This window comes from Gracilinanus agilis, chromosome 1 (assembly GCF_016433145.1).
Source record: "Gracilinanus agilis isolate LMUSP501 chromosome 1, AgileGrace, whole genome shotgun sequence".
NCBI lineage: Eukaryota > Metazoa > Chordata > Mammalia > Didelphimorphia > Didelphidae > Gracilinanus > Gracilinanus agilis.
The window spans coordinates 651,343,035-651,370,743 of NC_058130.1; the positions used below are offsets into that span (position 1 = coordinate 651,343,035).

Genomic DNA, 27,709 nt, shown 5'->3' on the forward strand with positions numbered 1-27,709 from the left:
CTGAAAATATTTTTATTTGAATTTAACTTAGGCTTATATGTTCAAAATAGGTTAACAAATTTGACACATATAATTATATTATTTTACCTGGATAAACATGTAATGTTATAGCAGGTTTTTAGGCACAGTGACACATATAGTCAAAAAAAAAGATGATTTTCTAAAACTAAAAGACGATAATAAAGTAATCTGAGGCAAAAAATGATAAAAGATAAATTAAAAGCAGGTCTTAAGTTCTTCTGTCAATGAGCTAATGATTACCTGGACCTAGTAGTTTCTTTCCCTCATTTTTACAGATTCAAGTATGTTATAGATAACCCTTTAAAAAAATGTTAAGCCTATATTCCAGACTATAGTAAATTGTACCAATAAACAAAAGGAATGTAGTAAATATTTTTATTGGATAAATGCTGCATGGTACAACCTGCATAAATAAATAAGATCAGATTCTGGCCTCAGTTTTGGGTTTTTTTTGTTTTTTTTAGAAAATCAAAATAACAAAAATATATGTATACATTGTTCATGTTGTTCCTGCATTTTCTATAAAACTTGTTTCCCTAAGAGCTATAACTAACACTGGAGCTGAAACACTTGATACAATTTTCTGATAGTTAAAAATCTACTGAGTACATTGAAGACATCCTTTCAAAAAATAAAACTTGATACAGTACAATTTTTTTACATTAGAATCAATAGTATTCAGTCTAACTTTTCAGCCTTCTAGATACTTCTCAACTTCTCTCAAGTACAGAGATGCCAGCATATGTTAGCATCATTAATTATCTGTATTTACTTTTATTAAAAAGAGGTTTTTTGTAGTAAGGACAAATAATCTTTCATTTGTAGCTTGAAACCCCAAAATAGGATCATTGGTTTCCAAGCTTGCTACCTGCTGCTTAGCAACCTGCCCAACCTGCCTTCCTTCCTTTCTGTTATACAGCACAGTGGACATAGCTGTGGGCTGACGATAGATGAACACTCGACGCAGGCATTCGCAAAGGGCAGCGTAGGAGTAATTGGGGGCACAAGCAAAAAACTTCTTGTCTCTCTTTGATGCTTGGACGTAGCCTGCCAAAATATAGATAAAAGAAAAAAATCTATATGAGTGTTTTATAATTTTGTTCATAAATTAAAATACAATGTTGAAATAATGGACAAAAGGCACAAACACTTGATGACTGAGCTGGGCTTCATTCCAAATTCACTGCAACAAGTTCACCTCTTCAGTTCAGCCTACAAACAAAGCTCCAGCTCCCCAAGCAGGAAGCCTTAACTCACTAAAGTCAAGTCAGATAGTTTTTTAAACTGCCAATTATTTTAAAATCTGTATGGGACAAAAGTAAATGTGATATAATGAGTATTATATTCAAAGAAAGTTGTGAGTTATGCATTAGTGTTAGAGGTAATGACATCCTAAACCACTAAAAACAAGTCTTACATTAAAAGGCCTACCTAATATGTCCATATTCAGTACAAATATGATGTTGATTTCATTTAGAATAATAATCTTGCTCAAAGCCGTACAATTTGTTGTTCATTTAGAAAAAATAACAGATTTGGAAGAAAAAGGTCTAGCCTTTTACTATCCTAGTGTTGGTGTGGCGTTAGGTAAATTATGTGACTTCTTCAGGCCCCAGGTTCTTCAAAAATCTGGGGGCTAGGCTAGATGACTTGTTTATTCCAGTTCTAATATATAATCTATGATACTATATTACAGTGGTTCCCAAAATTTTTTAGCCTACTGCCCCCTTTCCAGAAAAAATATTGCTTAGCGCCCCTGTCACATACTATCACCACCCCCTTACAGTTATTCACCGCCCCCAAATGCACCTGTGGCCATCACCACTCCCTGGATCACTGCAGCATCCACCAGGGGGCAGTGGCGCCCACTTTGGTAATCACTGCTATATTATCTAAACCGACATCTCTAGGCACACATTTGAAAATTTGTTTGTCAACAGGAAAAGTAATCTAACATATCACTAAGATTTAGCTATCTCTAAATCCCTATTTCCTATCAAATAACTGACAAATGTACTCATATTCTTTATTTCTCATGTTTCCATGAGCCCTCAATGTAAAGCTGTCCCAGGGATATGTGTGCATATGAGTGAAATAGTAATATGTAGTACCTCTTTCTACATAACTAAAATGGTATTCTATCTATAATTAACATCAATCTTCTCATGTAATTTACTACAAAGTGAAATAATACTAGCCAAGTGCTGAGAGTGAACAATAATAGTTAATATTTATGTAGAGCTTTAAAGTTTGCAAAGTACTTTTAAAAACCTTATACATTTGGTGATGACCAACACTGTGACATAGTTGCTACCTCTTAGTTTCACCCTAGCTTCTTTCAAGTCTCAGCTCAAATTCCAATTTCTGAAGGCTTTTACCAGTCTCCCCAGCTGCCGCCTCCTAACTACTCTATATATATCTTATATGTACCTATTTATTTACATTTTATTTCTCTCATTAAACTTTGAGTTCATTGAGGTCAGGGGCTGTTTTTGCCTTTCTTTGTACTCCCAGTTCTTAGTACAATGCCTAAAACAAAGCACTCAATGAATGCTTTTTTATTTATTTGACCAGTTGAGCCATGTTTCACTGATGAACAAACTGAGTCAGAGGGAGGTTAAATGGCTTATCCTGGGTCACATTCAAGTAAATTTCTGAGGTAGGATTTGAACCTAGATCAATGCTTTGAGACCCATAAGCAGAGTCCAAATACTCCATTTCAATCAAAATTACCATCTATTAGTATAAAAACTAAAAAGTAATTACATTTAAAAAGTCTTGCTATTTTATTCATTTAATTTAAAAGGAGAGATGAATAGACAAAATATTCAATATTATTTACTTACAAAACAAGGAGTAGGATTTCTCAATTAGAATATAATTCCTGGAGTTCTAAACATTCCAGATAAAAAATGTGAAAATTACTTTAGAATAGGTCTTGCCAAGGTGAGAATGAGTGAAATAAATAATCTACAAAGGTCAATATTTGATACTTGTTTCTATTTAAAAGCTATGATATGAATTAATCAAAGCCTAAGTTAGGAAGAGTGAGATACCATGGAAGTTTACATATAGAAGGGCTAGAGTTGAAAAGCTTCAACCCGAAGTCATGAAACTACCTGTTAACACATGATTCAAAATGTATATGTGATACGGATTAATTTTCTACTATAATATGCTTTTATATTTGAGAAATTCCTATTGCAATACACCCTGGTCAAAGTATTATATTCAGTTTTAGGAAGGACATTGATAATTTAGAGGTCCATAGAAGGGCAACTAGTGTGGTAAAGGGCTTTGAAATATGCCATGTGAGGATCAGTTAAAGGAACTGGAGATTTTCAGATCATTCTTTTTAAAGGCTCTAGGGTTTGGGAGAAGGAATAAGACTGTTTTCTTTAAGTATCTTTAGTATTAACACATGGAAGAAGAATCGGATTTATTCTGGCAATTCTTGGAGTGAAGAACTAGAAACATGGGGAAAATTGACAGAGAGTCAATTTAGCTTTGATTTAAGGAAAATTTTCCTAAATAATTTGAGATATTGAAAGAAAAGCTTCTTTCTGATGGTTTTAAATAATTTTCCACAAAGAAATATAAGTAATTAATATAAAACATTCTCTTCAATAAAAAATCAAGTACCCTAACGTTTTAAAATAGTGTATTTGACAATATTTAAATTCCTAATTTATGTTTATGAGAGGCAACAGTGGATAAAGAAGTTGATCTTAAGAGTCAGGAAGATTTAGGTTCAAGTACTGTTTCTGTCACATATTAGCTGTATGACCATGGGGGCAAGCCACTTAACCATTCAGAACCCTGAGATATTCTTTAAGCCTGTAAGTTACAAATGGGTTGCTAATCTCTGATGGATGGTGGAGAGAATTTCCCTATCCAGAGTTCTTCATATCTATGAAAACCTGGCCCTAAAGGACCCCTTTCAAAGGGGTAAAACAATTCTAAATAATTATTTCAGTACTTGTTATAGAAAAAAACAGGCTTCAAGGCATTCATCTTTTAGGGCATCTCCATAATCTCTAATATTATACTTAAGGACCCTAAATAAAAGTCATACAGAGGATTATTAGTCCTGTTATTTTATGTATTCAATAATCTATGTCATATTTTGTAATGTTAGAATAACTGAATTAATGGTTGGAATAATTTATGTGAAAATTATAATTTTTGATAGAATAGAAAATATTTTCAAACATCCCCTTTATACCTAAGGCATTGAAAGTTGCAATATGCTCCCACATCTCATCTTGTTGGCTGTAGTGTGGTTGCCAAAGCAGGGCATCTACATCATGACGCAAACAGAAACAGGGCATTTCTTTGGGATCCACTAAAACCGAAAAAAGATACTGGTTGCTTCCAAGATTCACCTAAAAAAGAAATAAAAATAATGGCATTTACTTGATGTGAAAGCAAATAGTAAAAGAAAGATAATAGTAGTAACATAATCTTAATTGGTACTTGAAAATTTCTTTAAAAGAATTTGATATTTTTGAAACCATAACATATATTCTTGAACTATACAGAATATTCTAAGTAGTAATACTTGGAATCCAACCAAGTTTATTTGCCAAAAAAAATTAAATGTATAGACTGATATATGTGATATAATCATTAAATCTTAACCAATAAGAGGAATTTAAGTACATTAAGGCTTCTACTACAAAAAATGATAGGTTGTGATCATTTACTTGGTCATTATCAGAAGCAGGGCTAAAGAGGTAGTACTGATATTTGTTTGAGAAGAGACAAAATCAAATGTCCTAGGAAATACAAATTTCCATCTAGGTAGACTTGAGGAGGGTCTGGGAAAAGTAATGTTTCCTGTAACTGTCAGGGCAAGTGAGGGATAAGAAGAAAGGGTTTTGATAAGGAAATCTATTTGTAGACTTTTGGGTTCTAAGACTCAGAAAATGTTACTGATCAAAGAACACTAGCTTTTCTGCCTCAGGAACTCCTAGAAACAGGCCATAAGCAGTAGGATAAATTGTTGGCTAATCTTCAGGCGTAGGTGTAATGGAAGTAAAATAGGGAGATATTACAGATTATCCCTGCCACCAAAGGTCTAATTAATCAAATATACAAGGAGCTAAATCAATTGTACAAAAAATCAAGCTATTCCCCAATTGATAAATGGGCAAGGGACATGACTAGGTAATTCTCAGATAAAGAAATCAAAACTATCAATAAGCACATGAAAAAGTGTTGTAAATCTCTTATAAGTAGAGAAATGCAAATTAAAACTCTTGAGGTACCACCTCATACCCAGCAGATTGACTAACATGACTGCAAAGGAAAAGTGGTGAATGATGGAGGGGATGTGGCAAAATTGGGACATCAATGCACTGCTGTTGGAGTAGTGAATTGATCCAACCATTTTGGATGGCAATTTGGAACTATGCCCAAAGAGCGCTAAAAGACTTCCTGCCCTTTGATCCAACTATACCACTGCTGGGGTTATACCCTAAAGAGATAATAAGGAAAAAGACTTGCACAAAAATATTTATAGCCACGCTCTTTGTGGTAGCAAAAAATTGGAAAATGAAGGGATGCCCTTCGACTGGGAAATGGCTAAACAAATTGTGGTTTCTGCTGGTGATGGAATACTATTGTGCTAAAAGGAAAAATAAACTGGAGAAATTCCATGTGAACTGGAAAGACCTCCAGGAACTGATGCAGAGTGAAAGGAGCAGAAAAAGGAGAAACATATACACAGAGACTGATACACTGTGGCACAATCAATTGTAACAGACTTCTCTACTAGCAGCAGTGTAATGATCCAAAACATTTCTGAGGGATTTATGAGAAAGAATGCCATCTACATCCAGGGAAAGAATTGTGGGACTAGAAACACAGAAGAAAAACAACTGCTTGATCACATGGTTCAATGGGGATACAATTAGGGATACAGACGCTAAACAATCACCCTAATACAAATATTAATAATATGGAAATAGATCTTCATCAATGACATGTAAAATTCAGTGGAATTGTGCATTGGCTATGGAAGGGGGGAGGGAAAGAACATGAATCATGTAACTATGGAAAATTTTTCATAATTAATCAATAAAATAAAATAAATTTTAAAATAAAAAATAAAAAACCAAAAAAAAATTATCCCTGTCTTGTTCTCTGCCTCCAGTCACTCTAAAGAAGAGGTTCTTAACCTTTTCTGTATCACAAACCCTTCAGATAGTCTGGTAAAGCCTATAGATCTCAAAATAATGTTTTAAATACAAAATATTATGAAGAAAAACAACCACCTAGATGGCTTGGTGGATAGTGTTGGGCCTAGAGCCAAAAAGACTTGAGTTCAAATCTAATCTCAGACACTAGCTAATGTGACCTTTAGTAAGTCACTTAACTGTTTGCTCAGTTTCCACAAGTATAAAAAATGGAGATAAAAACATCACCTACCTCCCATGGCTGTTGTGAGGCTCAAATGAAATGCAGAGCATGTCACAAAGTGCCTAGTAAACAGTAAGCAGTATATAAATGCTTATTCCCCAATTCTACCTATATATTTCAATAGTTTTTTTTTCATTATTTTTTAGTTCACAGACCCTGCTTTAACAATTCCTACAACTGTAGGCATTAAGCACTTGAATTTAGAAATGAGTGTGAAAAGTAAACACTGAAGACAGGAAAAATATAAAGAAAAAGGAAGCTGAGGAACAATTCTGTCTAGGGCTAGACTACTTAATTTTAAATGAATGGAGTAAAAATTAAGTTTTGCTGCAGAGTGCATATAGTTAAAAAAACAGAAATGAAGCCTGACATCAGCTGATGACCCTAGACAAGTCACTTCACTTCTCAATACTACTCAGGTACCTTCCTACAATCAGAAGCTTCAGAGAAGATGAACATCTGCATTGGTAGAGGGAGTATCCTCATTTGGGAATACCCTACACCAATGAAATCACAGGATCAGGCTCAATCACTATTCAATGACTAAAAAAACTGTATACTACATGACTTATGAAGCTCGAAAAAAAACCATGCAAAAATGTTAAGTGCCTATGGTATGTTAGGAGCTGAGGCATAAAGTTAAGATAAAAATACTGCTTCTATGCTGAAAAGCTTCTACAATCAGGTTTAATCAGGGAAGTGACATTTAAGACTAAAGACTTTCCTACTAGATTAACTAAAGAATTATTATATATAAACATATATGTGTGTGTGTGTGCATATAAATAAATAAATATACATATATATATCCACACACACACACACACACACACACACACATATATATATATATTCCCTAATGACTAGATGAACTATTAAAAAGATAAAAATATATTTTATAAATTTTATAAACCATTCACATTTTAAGTCTCTGGGGCTATTTTAAGTCTCTGGGGCTAACTGATAACTTCTCCAGGAAAAAATAAAAACAAATTACTTGAGGATTGGCCATTAGTGAAAGTTTCCAGATCAAGTTAAAAAAAATCTTTCTGCTCCTTTCTTCAGGATGTTCTGATTACAAATGATCTGGGAGTAAAAAAATAATTCTTTAAAATGTGGAAATTAGCTTGAGCCAAGATGGCAGAGTACAGGTTGGGTGGGATACCCAGATAAACCATCCTGAAGTTAGCTTCCAAGTAACTTTAAAATAACTACCCAACTCTAATTGTGTACTGCAGAGCCAACAAATAGTCAGAGGAAGATATTTTTCAAGCCTCAGGTAACTTGGAAGATTTAAAGGAGAAGTCTGTAACATCAGGATGGATGAAGCCCAGGAGAGAGGCAGAAGCACCAGTAGGGTGCCTTGAAGGCAGCAGCAGTAGCAGCAACAGAAGCAAACAAGTTGAGGCATAGGATCATGATGGAGTACTACTGTGCTATAAGATGAAGGGGGTGGTTTCAGGAAAAAACATAGCAAGACTTATAAGAACTGTCATTAAAACAGATGTAATGATGATCAATTATGAAAGATTTATTTACTCTGATCAATACAGCGATCCAAGACAATTCCAAAGGATTCATGAAAAAAATGCTATTCACCTCCAGAGAAATCTGAAGAATTTTAAGTGCAAACTGAAATATAATTTTCTTTCTTTTTCTTTTTTTATGATATAGTTAAAATGTAAACTTTGCAAGGTTTCACAACTGACATCATTATGTTGTTTACCATCTCAGTGGGTGGAGAGAGAAGAAGAAAATTTGGGACTCAATTTAAAAAAGAAAAGACTGAGGAGGAAAGCAAACAAGAAAATACATGAATCTTTGCTTTTTAAAAAGCAGCATTTCCTTGTTACCCGCTCAGAAACCACTAGATTAGATGCCAACATACAGTATTAGGAGCTGTTATGTAAGGATAAGAAACACCTTTAAAACCATCATCATGATTTTTTAGACTGTAAGATTCTTTAGATCTAATATTTTTTAAAAAGTACTCTGGGGGGGGGAGCTGGGTAGCTCAGTGGATTGAGAACCAGGCCTAGAGACGGGAGGTTCTAGGTTCAAATCTGGCCTCAGACACTTCCCAGCTGTGTGACCCTGGGCAAGTCACTTGACCCCCATTGCCTACCCTTACCACTCTTCTGCCTTGGAGCTAATACATAGTATTGACTCCAAGACGGAAGGTAAGGGTTTAAAAAAAAAAAAAAAAGTACTCTGGGAAAATTGGCTTTTAAAGTAATTAAATGAAAGCTATCTTTTCTTAAAATAAACATTTCCATTTGCCTATCTAATAAGATCTAAGTCCAGAGATTTAAAAAAAATTATTTGAAAATCTAATTTGGTCTTGGTCAATGTGTGTTGTTGCCAAACAAATTTTTTTTTAAATGTAAAGTACATGCTGTTTACTGTAGTTTCATATCATAGAGTTTTAAATGGGCATACATACATTTTACACATGTCATCTAGAGTCCTGAGATGTTAGGACAGAACAGTTGGGAAGTTGTCCAAAGACAAAGATCAAAGGTAGNATATATATATATATATATATATATATATTTCTTGGTGATGCCTGGAATAGAATAGGAACTCAATGTTTATTGGTTTATTAAACCAAATAGCAGATTTCCTAAGATTTGTGATTTTTATAAAAGTATACTTCTAAGTTTGTAAAATTCCAAAATTCACCTCCTTAAATTCTTCATCATTCCTATAGTAGTACTTGTAACAGTCATCAATGACTAAAATAAAATATTCCCTAGATAAAATTTGAAATATTCATTTCAAACTGTCATTGATTATCTTTTTATGCCTCTTGGTAGACTACTTAACAATTAACTAAGAAGATTAAATGTCAAAGTAATGACATTTAATCAACCTTTCTTTGCTATCAAATTAAATTTAAACACAGACACACATGAAATGGCATAATTCTTCTGTGAGTATAAAATTAAAACATTCTTGTTGAAGATTTTTAAGAGACAGAAAAGAGCTCAAAATTATTAATTTTATGAAAGGAAACCTTTCAATTCTATATTCATTTTCTAAAATTCATTGTCAAATTTTAAACATTCAAAGGCATGTGATAGGGAGCCCATGAAAATCTATATGTAGTCTGTCTCATTCCAAAAGAATTACCCAAATTTGTTTCCTTAGACACTAATGTATTCCCAGAAAATAATGCATGTATAAAATGTATATCATAAATGATTCATTATATATATAATACAAATCACTTATAATACATGTATAAAATCACATAAATGTATACATACATTTATAATGGGCCTGTGATATATGAACAAACTATAAAATGCTGATATGTTTTTTTTTATACCCTGCTACTTTGCTATAATTAATAATTACTTCAACTTACTTTTTCATTGAATCTCTAGAATTTTCTATATAATATCATCATACTGTATGCAAAAATTTTTATGACCTCTTTGGCCATGCTGAATCTTTCAATTTCTTTTTCTTCTATTATTTTTATTGCTAGCATTTCTTATACAATATTGAATATTGGTGATGAAGCCATCCTTGTTTCACTCCTGATTTTATTAGGAAGGCTTCAAGTTTATCCTTGTTATAAATAATGCTTGCTGATGGTTTTTGTTAGATGTTTCTTAACATTTTAAGGAAAAATTCATTTATATTTATGTTTTCAAGTGTTTATGAGTTGTATTTTATCAAAAGCTTTTTCTGCATTTGTGATATAATCATATGATTTTTGTTGCTTTTGTTATTTTTATAATCAGTTATGTTAATAATTTTCTTTATATTAAACAATGCCTGCTTTCCTGGTATAAATCATGTTTGGTCACAATGTATCTTTGTGATATATTGTTGTAGTCGCCTAGCTAGCATTTTATTTAGAATTCTTACATCCATATTGTGAAGATGGAATTGACTCTACCCTTGCCTATTTTTTAATTAATTGCCCAAAGCTTGAACACCCCTACTTGGCATTAGGTGGGGGAGTTCGCAAGTCACTTACAGAGCTCTGCCCTTTCAACTCAATCAGTCAAAAACTTGGGAATCCTTTGATAAGAGTTTACACTCTCATAGGCGAGGTGGAACCTATAAACACTGGCCCCCGGGCAGTGCTAAGCAAATTAAAAGCTTACAATTGGTCCCCATAAAGAGGAAGAGGGGACAGGAAGTGACATAAAAAAGGACTATAAAAGATGATGAACTTCCTGTCCAAGGGGCCTTCGTCCTGAATTTTCTGACTGTAGGAGCTCTTGGACTGCTTCTGGTAAAATTGCTCCTGGATCTTCTCCCTTTGGATCTTCTCCTGGTGAGTGAAAAGATGGCCTTCTTTTCCTGGTTTCTGGAGAGATTAGTTCTGGAGAGGCCTCCCCTTCTTGGAGGAGGCTGCATGGGTTGAACCTTTGCTTAATTCAACACCAACTCCTTAGGCTGAGGAGTTAACTAGCCATGCGTGGGTTGAGCCAGGGACCACAGCAACATTTAGGATGATAAGCTAGACGTCTAACTCTATCCTCTCTTTCATTTCTATGGTTGCCAATTTTAAAATTAATACAGCCCAAGTCAAATAAATAAAAGCTGCTAAGTCATTTTGACTTGGGCTGTATTCATTTAAAAATTGGAGACCATAGTATTATCTTAAAATTTTCATATTTTAGTCAAACCCTTAATTAAATTCTTTATAACACTCATTAATGAAATTGGTCTATACCCTTTCTTCTCTGCATGTTGAAGTTTTTTAAAACTGTTGTTTTTCTATGTTGTCACTGTACAAATTGTTTCTTCTAATTCTGCTTACTTCATTCTGCATCATTACACATATATACCATATGTTTAGTCATACACCAATGGGTAGAGGCACCATTTTGCATTTTGTTTCCAATTTTTTGGCTACTAAAGAGTTGCTATAAATATTTTTGTATTATAGGGGTCCTTTTTCTCTTTCTTTGAGATAAATGGCTACTAGTGGTACTGTTGTGTCAAAGGGTATGTGATTCAGTAACTTATGAGACATAAGTTTCAAATTTCTTTTTCAGAATACATACATATATATATACACACACACACATACACACACACATATATGTATGTATGGACCAATTCAAAGTTCCAGCAAAAAAAATATATATATTCCAGTGTATCTGTTTTTCTAATGTATAACTGTCATAGTCTTCTTTTGTCATCTTTGCAATACCATGTGCATGAGATAGGACTTAGAAGTCGATTTAATTGGCATTTCTCCAATTATTAGTATTTTAGATCTTTTTTTTACATGCTTACTGATAGCTTAGATTTTTTTCTCTTTAAAAACTCCATTCTTATCCTTTGATCATTGACACATTAAAGAATGGCTTAGTCTTAGTTAAAGTGAATCAGTTTCGTATCTTAGATATGAGATCTTTATTAAAGAAACTTGCTACAAGGATCTTTGTCTATTTACTGCTTCCTTTCTAATTTTAACTGTTAGATTTATTTGTGCAAAACTTTCAAATTTTATAGGCTCAAAAATCATCCATTTTATTAACTGCTACCCTCTGTATTTCTTGGTCATGGTCTCTTTCCACATTCAGAAGTGAAAGGTAATTTTTCCTTTGCTCCTCTAATTTAAGTGCCTTTTTAAAAAAAAAGTCATAAATCCATTTTGAGTTTTATTTTAGGATATGGTGTCAGATATTAGTCTATTCCTGATTTCTGCTAAAATGCTGTCCAGTTTTCCCAAAAGTTTTTGTCAAATGATGAATCCTTACTGTAGTAACTTAGGCTCTTTGTGTTTATCAAATATTATGCTATGCTGTTTATTTGCTTCTTCTGTGTGCTATTCTGTATCTATTTGTTCCACTTGACCTCTCTAGTGGTTTAACAAGCATCAAATAATTTTAATGATTATTCCTTTGTAGTTCAGTTTTTTTGTAATATTATGGATTTAAATATATTCGAAACAATTCAACAATTATTGAGTTTCTACAAATTTGTAGCAAGATAGTGGAGATGCAAAGACAGCATGAAAATTTACATTCTATGGTAAGTACAATGGTTATACAAAAAATAGATATATGCAAAATTAATATAAAGAAATGTATTGGTGGGAAATTAAATTAAATTAAAGGGGAATGAGGGAAATTCATACATATTGAAATAAGTGAGTTACTTGTCCTAGATTGATGGTATTCTAGGAAAGTAGATTGCTCAGTCTGTAATAGGCTGTGTGGGCTGATCTGGTAGGCCCATCACCCGAGTGTCTGTTGAAACACAATCTGACTGCTATTTGGGTTTTGTAAAACATATACAGGTTTATTACAAAGTTAAAAACAGGGAAAGGAAGGAGGGCCAAGGTTTCCCTACTCACTAGATCTCTACTCTCTTCCCTCCAATCTGTGATCTCTCTTCTGGTCTTGAAGCTCCTTAATCTACTTTCTCTTGAATCCCAAATTCCTATCTAGCTTCCTGACTATTGGCCCCCCAAAATAGTTGGCTGATTTGATTATAGTTCAGTTAGACAGATAGGTTGGATAGGGCAAAGGGATTGGCAAAGTCACCCTAGTGGGTCCAGTCAAAGATGGCTAGGCCTCAGTTCAGACAGATAGATCGCTCAGCTCAGGTTGGCTTCTTCTCAGTAACAGATGAAATATATCAGGGCATTGAAACCCAGGAATCAGGATAAGGAACAGGAGAAATATGGATGGATCTGATCTCTCCCTCAGAGAGAGGATGGTTGATCAGAAAAATCTCAGGAACAGGGCCATTGGCTTCCAACAGAAAGTTTGTTAACCCAGGCACGAAATGATCCCTCCAGACTCCAGAAGAGACAGGAAGACTCCCCCCTTCCAACTCTCTGCATCTCCTTACATCCTTTTCTTACAATCTTTGGAACCTATCTTATTCCGTTCCATGCATGAGCCTACCCAGCTCTGCAGAGTAAATCACAAACCTCTGAAAAAGCTTTTACCCTTGCTTTCTACCTTTTCAATATGAACTGTCACTTGAGTTGTAACTTGAAGGGAATCAGGAATTTCAAAAAGCATAGATGTCTTTCAGACATGGGGAACAGCCCGTGCAAAGGTATGACGGCAACATAAGGCATATTACCTGAATAAGGAACAAGTGGGCTTCTATGACTGGGCCACAGTGTTAGGATGGTGAGAGAGGTAGAAATGTAAAATATCTGGAAAAATTGCTTGAAGAAAGATTATATGATACTTTAAAGTGTCAATCAAGTGGAACTTGTATTTTATCTTAAAAGCCAATGAGGCTAACCACAAAGGTAGAAGAGATAAAGAATGATAGAGAGAATGGAAGGATCAAGTAAGAATTTTTTCTTCAGAATGTAGGAGACATAGGCAGGTCTATAGGCAGTAGACGACAAGCCAGCAGTCAGGAACAGACTGAAGGTAAAAAAGAATGAGATAACAGAGTGAATAATCTTTTGGAGGAGACAGTGGAAATTCTTGGACCAGTAGTGGGATTTGCCTTGGCAAACGAGTAGAGCCACTTCTTCTTGTGACAGAGAGGTAAAAGAAGAGAAAGTGACAGAAGGTACATCTGAGTGATGAGATAAAAAAATGGGTAAGAGAGATCTTGGCAAATGGTCTCAATCTTTTTTCAGTAAACTATAAGGCAAGGTTCTCAGTCAAGAAGAGGGGAAGAGGAGGAATGTAAAGGTTTGGAAGAGCTGCTATGGAGAATGGGATAGTGACTTGATAAGGGAGGTGTAGAAATATTGTCTAGTATCAGTGAGAAACAAGTTAAAATTATGTGATATTGTAGTGGATCTAGTCAGAATGATTGCATCATTTTCTCCACTTCATTAAACAGCAAGGGTGACAGATGGCGAGTGTCATCCCAAACTCAGGCCTGGTAGGGCACAATCAATGATATGAGGGGGGCAGGGGTCTTAAATGAAGAGAACAGTGTTGCTGTTCATCCGTTGTTTCATAAAGAATCAGTCATGAGGTGATGTCAACTCATTCACGAATTAAGTAAGGCAGGGTTATCATGTCATCAGCCTCACTGTTCTTCCAGGCATCAAAGTCTAGTGGAAGACAAAAGTCTCAACAACTGGCAATGATCCAGGATGCAGTGGATGAATTTGGAATCTCTGATGTCTGACCAAGTTCTAGGTGCATCACAGCAACTGATTCAGCCATCTTCATGGCCAATGAAACAATTGTTCCCATCCATCCATTCCACTGGGGGAAATCTTCACATGCTTATGATAGACTTCCTCTCATTCACCAACAGGTTTGAGGCCTCTCAGTTACCCTCAAACTGGTTTTGCCTGTCTGTAGAGATAGATTTACCAGGGTGTGGCCATTGTATGTTAGTGCTTCTTGGAGATACAGGTAAAGGCTGTGTGAAAGGTAAGCACCAAAGGGGGATGAGCAGACGTAAAAAGGCCAAGCCCTTAAATAAGAGGTATTAATCTGTTTTGAACACACCATGTACCCCAAGTGAAGAGAACAATGTACAACCGAACTGATTGACAAAGGGATCAACATGGTAAAAAGGGGAGAGAGGTTAGTGTAAGTTTGATAGCCTAGAGAAAATGGAGGAATTGAGAGATTAGAGGGCACACTGTAGATAGTACATATAGATACTTCATATAGGAAGGCAGAGAGAGAAGTGGAAAGTCATGTCTTGACCAGATAAGGGGATTTCAGAGTTCTTAAACATGGAGGCGGTAAATTTGTGAGTTGTGGAAAGATCAAAAGTAGGACCATTTTTGTGTTGTAGCTTTGGTGGGGTGAAGAAGTAGGTCATGGAAAGTGACTACATTGAGGAACTGAGTGATTATCATTTTGAAGGAGGAGGAAGGAGATCAGTAGGTCAGTAAACAATAACTGAAGATTTTGATTGAGTGGAAGATGTAGTCTATATGGATCTCAAAGGAGATGTTACTAAGTAATTGAGGGAGGAGAAGCTTGAAGTAGTAAGTAGGAGCAAGGAATATTCCAACTTCCTTGCCTTGACCAGAAAGCTGAGACAATGAGTGAAAGTGGGTAGTATGGTGAGGGGTAGAAGGTGCGAGTGGAGAAGACAGGTTTCTACAATTGTGAAAAGATAGGAGTAGGAGATGAAAAGATTTCTCATGAAGGCAAGTTTATTGTTTATGGAACTAGCATTCTAGAGGGCACATGGTAAGGAATGGGTAGCTTTGGTTGGGATTTGGGATGGGAAGGTTAAAGGGACTGGGTATAAAGAACTGGGTTGGGAAGAATAGGAAATGTATGATGACTTACAGAGATTCATAATCTCTGGGATGTGTAGGGTCTGACCAGGTATAAGTATGTAAGCATATTAATCATGTAATGAAAGGTGCTTCTTTTTTCTCTAGGAAAGGCTAGAGATGTGCAGAACAAGATGTAATGCCCCTATTTTTCCTTTCCTTTTCTCTCTGCAGGCTGGAGATCAGGCAGGACACATCAGGAGATATAGCATAAGATGGAAGGTACAAGGTGGTCAGAGAATAAGGTGTACCTCACCATACCTCTAAATAGAGGTTAGAGATCAACCAGGTATAGCTGTAGGTAGAAGATGCTCTGCACAAGAAGAGATGGAATTCACTGGATCAAACCCTGCCCGTGATTTCCTGTACCAGTTATACTGAATCCTGGTACCCTAATAAAGCACCTTCAGGAAAATCATAAGTAATACAAAGGCCAATGGTCTGAATAAACAGAAGTGGATGAAAAATGCATAATGCAGTGTGATCTGTGCTGACTGGGAAGTCCACTGTGTTAATATACAAGTATAGGGATTGAAAGGCTCTGCCCATAGACTGATATCAGGGCCCAGATATGAATAAGAGGAGTTTAATTTGGGAAAATACTTTGTCCTTTTGATGATCCACAAATTCAATCTCTTAAGGCATTTTCCTCATAATACAATATAGCTGCAAATCATAGACCACCATTTTTTCTTAGAATTAAAATTACAAAACCAAAATCTGAATGGAAAAGTCCACGTGGGTACAGTAAATATACTATACCATGTTATCAAATATAGCTTTCACATGAGAAATTAAAAAAAAAAGACATTATCAAGGCCATGTATGACTGGAAAGGTAGTAGGTTAGAAAGTTAGCAAGGATGAGGGATAATAGATGAATATCCCATTCTATTAATATAAATAGTGTAATATGATTAGAGGGAGTTTTATTTTTTAATTAAGTGATTTTATATAGAATTCAATACATGTAAAATTAGTTTGATATTAAAAGGAAGAGAGAAAAAACTCAAGTATGTTAGGTAGCTCCTCTGTAGAGAATTTATGAAAGACATGAGCAAAAGCCACATAGGATGAGAAAGCAGGGAAGAGTTTATGACTATCTATTATAATAAGTTAATTAGGCAATCAATTAGAGACTCGATAAACTGGAATAAGTGAGAGAGCTGAAGATGTGTTTTTAAATAAGCCAGACTCTGCCTTTAATTCAGAGTGGAATCCTAAAGGGATGATGGGAAAGAATTTTCCCAAGGAGCCTTGGGATAGGTCAGTTAACATAGATCACTCTTTGGAAGGTCCTGGTTAAGGAAGGGTGTCCAAGGAGCTTGCTCCGAGAGATTTGGAATATTGTGGAGATTAAAATCAATATCCAATAACTGAATATTATATTTTTATAAAGTTTTATTAATAATAAACTAACAAAAGAGATCTAGCTATTCAGCCTGCTCACCAGAGCAAAAGAGCAAGAATGAGGCAGAGCCTCAGAACTTACACAAAACATGACCACATAAACATAAACAAAAGGCAAAGCATTCTAGGCAATACAGAAAGGAACTCTGGGAAATGCAGTCTTTAGGATTTCAAGATTTTCCAACTATACAAGATTTAGAGAGAAGATAACTTGAAACATCTTGATACAGTTGCTGTGTAGTTTCTCTGGAATTTCCACCAGGGGGTAGTATAAAGCAAAAGGCTGGAGTGAATCTCTTTGTGAAGAAGCTGACCGGCTGAAGAAAAGCAGATTGTGAATTTCTGATTTAAGGAGAGATTAATAATTAGCTTAGGGTAGTAAGTTAGATATTGTATATTTTAGATTGAATAAGGAATTAAGTCAGGCTTGAGAAATCAAGCAATAAACAGTCTCGCAAGAGACAGATTTTGGGAGGGGTCTGGTATTTATCTAGTATTTATTAGATAGAGGGAAATATATCTCCTAACCTTCAATTCAGTATCTACATCTCCTTTTTCAATCTCTGTTCCTTTAGAATTTAATATGAATAAATAAGTTTTTTGTATAACCGATCTCTGGCCGATTCTACTCAACCGATTAGTTCAACCATCAACCCCCAACTGAATCTCCAATAGTCTATCAATAGACCATCAATAGCTACCAATTAATAACAGATCAGATTCCCTACAACACTACAGAACTGGAGGAAGTAATTACATTGATAAAGTCATTTATCTAAAGTACAGAGTGTTAAGGAGTTTCAATATTAACAGTGACACTATTAAAACTGTACTGGTTTATTTTTATGTACCAATTTGGGTAAGTTCTAATTCCATTTAATTCCTTCCAAAATTTGCTTCTGAAAAAAATTAGCTAATTAGTAACTTTTGACCTTTTCTTTAAATATCACTTAGAAAATGGATAAAAATAAGACTTTTCTAATTTCAGGAACATTGATTTTAAATGATCAACTATAACTTCTTATTAGTTATATTCACTTGTTTCTGTCACTGTTTCCTTTAGGACTCTCAGGTGAATACCACTCTGTTTCTGACAATTTTATGTTAACTATTGCTCTACTCATTACCTATATTTTTGATACTGCTATCTTTGATGGCACCTTTTTATATTTAATTTAGGATCCTATTTAATAAAGGATCTCATATCATCTTCCTGGGTTGAGACTGATGCAAATAAATTATTAATCTATTCTGTACTAGCCTTCTTTTTCCTTGGTTGAACTTTAAATATCCCAATGATTTTTTTAGACATGATTTTATATATTTTTTTGTGCTGAATAGTTCTCTTAAAATTGTTTTTCTGACACATTTTATTCTTCACTAATGTCTTTCTCCTAAAGGCCAAACTTCTTGATTTCTCCCTTTTAAAAAAAACTGTTATAAAGTAAAAGGAGATGTAAACTTTTTTAATATTTTGGGAAAGAATGAAAAATTACAGGGTTAGTATTTATTAACTGTCTTTTTTTCTACTTTTCAGTGTAAGATCTGACTTTTTAAAGAAACATCTAAACTTTTCTGTTTCAAAAAGTTACATTTATTTAAAAATGAACATTCATTTCCTTAAAAGATTATAAAATTATATTTTGAAATAAAACCACTGGATTTGTTTTCACCTTTACTAAGAAAAATGATTTTTTTATTGGGGGGGTGAGGGATGTAGGGGTAGGGAGATATTACTGCTATAACAATAGCTAGCAATTTAAGGTTACAAAGTACTTTATAAGTATATTAGCTCATTTTATTCTCACAAAAACTCTTGAGACATAGGTGATATCATCCTCATTTTATAGATGAGGAAACAGACTCTCAGAGTTCAAGTAACTAGCCCAGAGTCACACAGCTTTTAAGTATTTAGATAAGAATTTGAACCCAAGTCTTCTTAACTATGGGTTCAGTCCCCTATCTACTGTGCCTCCCAGCTACCTTTCTATGTCTAGTTTTGGTGCTTTTTCCACCTTACCATGTTAGGCTAGTAGTGAGCATAGCTGCTGTTATATCTAACATAATTAAGACTTAGGAACTTACTTATAACAAGAATTTTAACTGACAACTCAAGGCTAAGTACAGATTGTACAAATGGATGAATTTAGAACTGGCTGAATTGCCAGGCTGATTCTATATAACCCTGGATGGAGATCTCCAGTAAAAAGCCTCAGGAATCTGTACTTAGACCTGTGTTAAACCATTTCACTTGATCATTCTTAAAAAGTATAAATGGTGCCCTTTTCAAACTGGCAAATGACAGAAAGTTGAGGGATATAGCTAACACACTTCATGTTAAGATCCAAGTAAATTTTGAGTAGCTAAAAGATGAGGTTGACTTTTAACACAATATGATTTAATATTTAAAAAAAAAAGCTTTGCATTTGAGTTTTAAAAAATCAGTTTCACAAGTATAAGACGGGGGATATATATTCAAACAAGAGGGGAGTGAGGGAACAAGCATTTATTAAGGACTTAATATACACCAAGCACTGTACTAAGCACTTCACAAATACTATTCCATTCAATCCTCACAACAACCCTGGGAAGTCCTGACACATGGTAGACACTTAATAAATAAATGTTGATTAATGTAGTTGCTATTATTATCATCCCTGTCTTATAGATGAGGAAACTGAGGACAGAGGGAGGTTAAATGATTTGCCTAGGATCACATAGCTAGTATAATAGGTATAGGCTATAAAAGAGAAGGTAAGATTAGATTGTAAGGTTAGATTTGAATTTAGGTCCTCCTGACACCAGGTCCAGTGTTCTATCCACTGTGTCATCTAGCTGACATATGGTTATTTGAAAAAAAGACTAAAAAAAAATTTTTAGTGAATAATAAGATCAATGTGAGTCAAAAGTGACTCATGATATAAGTCAAAAAAGCTAAGGTGATAAGGGGAATCACATTAAGTTGAAAAGTTCTATATAAATAAAACTAATGTAGCCAAGATTAGAAGGAAAGCAATTAAGTGGGGGGGGCCCGAAATATATGGACAATTTCAGGTAGAGGTCTCATATCTAAAATATATAATACAAGCCATTCCCCAATTGATAAATGGTCAAAAGATATCAACACACAATTTTTGGATGAAGAAATCAAAGGTATATATACCTATATGAAAAACCACTCTAAATCATTATTGATTTGAGAAAGACAAATCAAAACCACTCTGAGAAATTATCTCATACTGATAAGACTGGCTAAAATGATAAAAGGGCAAAATTACAAATGTAGGAGAGGATGTGCAAAAATGGGGCCATTAATACATTATTGGTGGGACCATAGAATCCAATCATTTTGGAGAATAATCTGGAACTATACTCAGTTATAAAACTGTGTACATCTTTTGATTCAGTCACTATTAGGTTTATTTTCTAAGGTGAACAAGGAAAAAGGAAAAGAAACTATATTTTCTAAAATAGTTATAGCAGTTCTTTTTGTGGTGTCAAAGAATTAGAAACTGAAGGTGTGTCCATCATTTGGGGAATGGCTGAACAAGTGGCAGTATACGATTGTAATGGAATACTATCATGCTAAAAGAAATAACAAACAAGGTGATCAGGGAAAAAACCTAAAGAGTGCTTATATGAAGTGCTACAAAGTGAAGTGAGCAGAACCAAGAGAACGTTGTAATCAGTAACAACAATAACGTATGATCAACTGAGAATGACTTAACTATTATCAACAAGGCAAAAATCTAGGATAAATCCAAGGAACTCATTACGAAAAAGGGTATAGACCACAACAGAAGGAACAAATGGAGTCTGAATGCAGACTAAAATTTATCATTCTTCACACTATTTTCTCCATTAATTTTTCTCTAGTGTAAGTAATATGTGTCTTCCTTCACAACATGATGAACAGGTAAATATGTATTGTATGATAATATATATTAAACCTATATCATATTACCTGCCTTCTTGGGGAGGGGGAAGGAATGGGATGGAGGGAGAGAACATGGATTGCAAAATGTCAGAAAACAAATATTAAAAATTATATTGGCCTATAATCTGGGGAAAATAATTTTTTTTTAAAGAAAGCATTACTTTTAGGACTGAGCAAGTGATAATTGTGCTATATCCTATGCAGACCACATCTGGAGTTATGGTGCTCAGTTCTAGAACAAAAAAAGACATTGATAAATATTTGGAGGAAGGGCAATCACACAGTACTCTAAATACTTAATAGATATTTTTGAAATTGATATTGTGGAAAATAACACAATTTTTACAACTAATCAGGAATGAATGTTTTGGGGAATGAGGGGAACAGAAGAAGTGGTAGTTATAGTCAGAACATATAAACAGAATAATAAGGATTTTCAACATTACAAACAAAATAGACAAGGAGAGCTCTAAAATTAGTTGTTGCTGAGAATTTTCCTCATTTCTATAGATGCATTTAATTTTTATTTCTGTTATTGTTTTACAGAATATCACTTCTGTCATGCCAACAGACATTAAGTTTGATCAAAATGTGCTAGACTCTGGGAACCCCCAAGTTCTAACAATTTGTTTGCTAATAAAACTGCAGGGTTTTTTAGGTGAATAAAGCCTCATTATAAAGTACAAAGAAAGCTGGCAATTGTGTATAGTTAATGATTTTTTTAATGAAAATTTATTTTAAAATTCAGAACATTAAGATAGCATATTTTAATATAAATTTTATGGTTTTTAATTTATCTTTTATATTTTCAGATCTGATTTCCAATGTTTCCTTATAATTCCAAGTGTCCTTGATTTTCTAGGTACTTTCTATAATGATTCACTGTGTGACTGAATCATCCATATTTACTTTTAGGGGGGAAAATAGATTTCTCTCAAACAGCAGGTTTATATTGATATGATGATTCTTTTCCAGCACATACTTTATTTCCAAATTAAAGAAATGTGATTTTTTACAATGTACCAGGGCACAAATTACACAAATTAGATATTATGGTTAGGCTGGTCTTTATAATTGTACATGCAGATTAATAAAAGTAATTAATAATTAATAATAAAAATAATTTAAAAGTATGCAAATCTGCATAAACTGGAACTCTCTTCAAAGAAAATATCACTTCTAATTCTTGAGCATTACATGGTGATTTTTCCTTATCTGGATTTGGATTCTTAAACGAGAAAATAATTAAAACCAATCTTAGATGATTAGATCAATGAAATAAAATATTAAACTTTTCCAATGCCTTTCATTTTAAATATTTAATAACTATTCTTTAGTCATTTCATGCAAATCCTCTCATTTTCTTCTACTTGGGTCACTTTCTGAAGTCACATGATACTCTAACAATCAGCAAAGTGGTGAATCTTCAGGTCCCAAGTTCCAATTAATCACCTGGCTACATAGAATTTCTCAAGCTTGGCCAGATTTATTTTCTGGATATACGATAAACATAAATCACTTACCACATGAGTGGTCTTCAAAGTACTGCCATCAAATCTGCATAAACTGGAACTCTCTTCAAAGAAAATATCACACTCTTCTAATTCTTGAGCATTACATGGTGGTTTTTCCTTATCTGGATTTGGATTCTTAAACCAGAAGATAATTAAAACTAATATTAGACACATAAATAATATTATAATAATAGAAAATCTATAGTCAACAACATTCAGTGATTAAAAACTAATTTTAATGAGGCTATGCTAAAATAGAATTCTTATTAAGCCATCATTATTTAACTCATAGATAAAAGCTTACAATTTTATTAGTCATTTAATGATACATGAAGATACACAGAAATACACCAGAAATAAAAATCTTAATAAAAGTGAAAAGTAGTATATGTGCATTTTTAAAAACTATAGACAATTGAATCTGTAGTTAAGACCCTTTTTATAGTTAGTAATTTTTACTTCTTAATGATTGTTTTTTAAAAGTTCATCAGTGGCCTTGCATTTTTCTTTTTACATATTCCCCTTACCTGTTAGGTTAAATTAAAAATGCTCTGTAATTCCTTTCATAATTGAGCAAGCAATTCTCAATTTTTATTAACCTTTCATGGATTAGAATTCTATTAAGTATCTGATCTGGCTCATGATCTAACTAAATCCCTAGGATAGGAAAGTAATTCCTAATGTGTTTTGTGGTAATCGAAGTCTTCCCTAGCTGAAAAATATTATTGGTTACATAAGTACCTATATAATGGGGAATAAAAGTATTTATTCCTCCAGATTCAGCTATCTCTAAAAGCTTGAAGTCTAGAAAACTTGTATGCCAATAAATATGAAAGATATAAAACTAATAGCAATTTCTAAAGAAAATTTTGCCAGAGTATTATGTAGATTACTCACTATTCCAAATCACCAGCTGTTAAAAACTAGAGTTCTGTGCAATTTGTACAAATACAGCTTAGGAAATCATCTAACTCCTATACTTATCTATATGGTTGGGCAGTCAAAAAATAGTCTTTGTATACAAAACTAATAGTTTTGACTGCATTAGTTTCCTGGGAAGATTTCCATTACCTGTGAGAATTTCATTTGCTTAAGTCCTTTAAGATAAAGACTACTGGGGCAGCTGGGTAGCTCAGTGGATTGAGAGCCAGGCCTAGAGACAGGAGGTCCTAGGTTCAAATCCGGCCTCAGACACTTTCCAGCTGTGTGACCCTGGGCAAGTCACTTGACCCCCATTGCCTACCCTTACCAATTTTCCACCTATAAGTCAATACACAGAAGTTAAGGGTTTAAAATTAAAAAAAAAAAAGATAAAGACTATTTACTTTGTGTCTTTGCATTCCTAGTACCCAACTCCAAGCCTGGCAAATAGTCAGAGCTTAATAAATACTTGCTAAACTAAATTGAATTCATTTTTTGTTAGTCTACATGTGCTCAACTGAAGAACATTATAAATCCCTTTATCTTTAATAAAAGTGAAAAATCTTACCAAAGTCAATTAAAATTAAGTATTAAATGGTTTCAGTTTATTCAGGATAAAGACACTGAAGACAATACAATTCAATGTTTATGGTTAAGTAAACAAAGTAAAAGAAATTGCCAAGAAATATCAGGGATAAATTTAAATTAATACTAAATAGGTACAATTTCTTATTTAATTTTTTGAAAAAACACTGGTTATATCTTTGTTTCTCATAAAATGAGTCCAGGTGCTTAGAATGTAAAATGTAATCTATTAAAATTTAATTACTTTTCAAATATAATCAGTTTCTTTCTCTAAGTAATTTAAAACTCTAGTTTTTTTATTGTAATGACTAGCATTTTACATAGTAAAACATTTAATACAAGGTAAATCTTTAAAAAGTCTATTTAAAATGATATTCATGAAATTTATAACAGAAGTAAGTATTAAAATGTAAAAAAAAGACATAAAAGAAGACTAAGGTCAATAATTTGCTCTCCTCTCTTACAGTACATTCTTCAATTATTTAGCAAATTCATTTTTGATTACTTTCAATTATTCCCTTCAGTTGAAAATAAGATTGCTAATATTATTAGTAGAAATTTTTCCCTCAACATCCTTATTTCCCTACTATATACACTATATTATAAGTCTATTAGTTTTCTCTTTTACTCTTTTCTTCTAATCTCAACAATATTAATACCAACAATAAAAATAAGATCAACCACAAGAAATTATAGAAAGGTCAATCTTATAGAATCCAGGCATTAATGCAGATTTTGCAAAGAAATAATAGAAGCAGTGAAATATATTATTGAAAGTTACCAAAAAAATCCTGTTATATACTAAACAACTAAAAAGGCATGATGATCAATTGGCAAGAATTCATTACAGAGCAGAAATTTGTCATCCTTTACATACAACAAACTGAAACCTCACTATATTCTTCATAACTCAATAAATAAACTATACTGAAGCTATACATAGCATCATCACAGACAAAAATGCTGTCTACAACTGGCCTGGCATAACACTAAACACATCAAAAATTCAAAAATAGCATTTCTGAAAACTCGTCTCTAATTTGTATGAAATGGAAGACTCCAGAAACAGAGACCTTACAGAAGAAACCAAAACCATGAGTGATCAGGATGAAATACATATGTGTGGGATGAAATTCAGTGTGTAATTCTCAGAGTAGTATTTCGCTGCTTGTAACCCTAATTTTCAAGACTCCTTAGTGTTACTATATTGCCTGACTCTCCCCCACCCACCCCCACCCCATAAAACTTCTAGTTTTCCTGACCTATTTTCAAAAACCTTGAGAAGAGTTTATCTGTACCCTGGGAAGAAAGCCAGCTTTAAGATAAACTGAATGAGGGAAAGCATAGTGAGTTTCAAAAGTATCATTATGGTCTCCGGCCTGGGAATCCCACAAGAATCTCAGGTTTTTCTGGATCAAGGGGAGTTTTTAAGGGTACGTAATGTTGAAAATCATGCACTCAAGACTGTGAACATCACAGCCCACCCCGCCTTCTTTGGGACTGGACAGAGAGGAGGAGGAGAATCTAGCATCAGGACTGTTATAAAAGTCTGTGATAGAACCTAGAAGAAGAGAGGACATTTTTGCCCCGAGTAAGCCCCTTGTGTGGACAGAATCCCTTTTCCTTCCCTTCCCGTCTCTGTCCCCACTTCCCTGCTGTCTTGTTTTCTCCAAATAAAGCAGCTTTTCTCTGCCAGCATCTTATCAAGTCTCCAGTCTGCTCATTAGAGTGATTTCTGGGGGTACGAGCCTCCCCAGAATTCCACTTCACACAATTATCACTATTGTCATTCTATATGTTCTTTGAGTTGCCTCAGATATTTTCTGAGATCCTACAGAAGATGAGTTTACAACTTTATAGTTTTATTTGGCTACAAAGAGCAATCATTTAATAAATCTGCACAATAGTCCACCAACCATTTAACAAAATAATAATAGTATAAATTGTCCCCAGACTATTTCTAGCTGAATTTCAATAACTATAAGATGAGAATAACAGTAAGATTTAGCACCTACTAATTATCTAAAAAGATAAGATCAAGCTGCCAGAATAACAGAGTAGCCAGAACACCAAGACCAGATGTTTTGTTATTCCTCCAGAACTTAATGACAAATCCCTATATCGGAAATACAAATCTCAAAATATTCTTGAAAATTCAAGAGAGACTGTACTTAGAACTGGAATATCACCATGGATAAAGCAATCACTCAGAAATTAGAGTGATTCGCTCTAATATAACGACATTTTCAACAGGTGGGTGTAGAGAGAATTCTCACCCCAAAAGCTCATCCAACCCAGCTCATCTTATCCAGCATCCCATTTAAGCATGCTTACACTGTATGAACCACTGTATGAATGGACGTGCATTGAGAGGGGTGGGGGGGTTCAGGGGGCAGAGGATAAAAGTTTTGGTGTGGCATTGCCCCATCTTTGTTTCCCGTGGCTGGGGAACCTGGCTGAGAGCCAGGAGGTGGTCAATTGATTAGATTAGGCTTTAATCTGCTTTCTCTTATCTTTAGTAATTATTAATAAAATTCTATGGAAAAATAAGAACCTGGAGTTACCATTACTGATAGATTTAAATTTTATAGATGTTTTCACATTGAAATTTTGTAACCTCCAACTCATGTGAAATGATTAGATTTTAAAAGCAAGCATAGCAGAGTAAGTCAAAAGCTCTTTGCAAGAAAGGGTTTCTCCTCTTCCTCCTCCTTCTTTTTCGTGTTAGTAATCCCTAGCTCCTGGCAAGCACAGATTTGGAGTTTAATAAAGATCTGTTGGTTATTTGACTGATATGGGGAATAGGAAGGACTATTTATCATCATCTTGTCCACTATTGGAATTGTTCTGAAAATCACTGTAGGGATTCTAATACTTTCACTGAATTACAACAATCATTTTATCTACCTACTCTAGTTTGCCAAACATTAACCATCAAAGAAAAGCAGAATAGGGAGTTGTCCCAGGATCATTTCTATAAGAATTCAATGGGACATAAAGATGTGAATAAATAAACACACAGCTGACATTTATATACTGCTTTAAGGCTTGCAATGTGCTTTACATATGTTTTCGAATCATCTGTTCTATAACACTGCAAGGAAAGCACTCATAGGTATTATTATTTCCATCTGGCAAATGAAGAAATTGAGGCTTAAAGTAGCTAAGTGATTTGCTCATGATCATACAACTATTAAGTGTCAGATTCAAGCCATTCAAGATCAGGTCTCTTGACTTCAAAACTCAACACTCCATATTCTGTTTGGACTTTTCATTGAACTATACAAGAACTATATAGATTACATTAAAATAAAAATACAATTTCATTATTAATCTTCTGAAGACTAAAGCTTTTATATAATATCTCCCTTAAACTATTATCCCTTGATACCTTGTACTATCATCTCTTCATGTTAGTCCTCACTCATCTTTGTTTCTATAGCTTTTTACATTTTTTGCCACTGTTTTTCCTTGAATGCTCTTCCTTCTTTGGGTTTCCTTGACATTACTATCTCCTTATACAGGTAGAGATAATTCTTTTCCAGCCTTGTCAGCTGGATCTTCATTCATACCTTGCCCACTATGTGTGAATATGCATCAAGAAACTTCCCTATGCCCTCTTCTTTCTACATTTTTTCTCTCTTGATGACAGAAAAAGGGGATTCTTCTATATACTCTTAAAAAAAAAAAC

General features: G+C 33.9%; 1 protein-coding gene across 1 annotated transcript in view; it reads right to left on the reverse strand.

Annotated features, from left to right (window-relative positions):
* Positions 1-382: 382 nt before the first annotated feature.
* Positions 383-27,709, reverse strand: part of NUDCD1 (NudC domain containing 1) — a 72,729-nt gene continuing 45,402 nt past the window's right edge. Inside the window, exons 8-10 of the mRNA XM_044668792.1 lie at positions 22,522-22,647; positions 4,247-4,406; positions 383-1,068 (exon numbers count right to left, since the gene is read on the reverse strand). Of these exons, the coding sequence (XP_044524727.1) occupies positions 776-1,068; positions 4,247-4,406; positions 22,522-22,647 (579 nt within the window). The 3' untranslated portion in view covers positions 383-775. The remainder of the gene's footprint in view (positions 1,069-4,246; positions 4,407-22,521; positions 22,648-27,709) is intronic.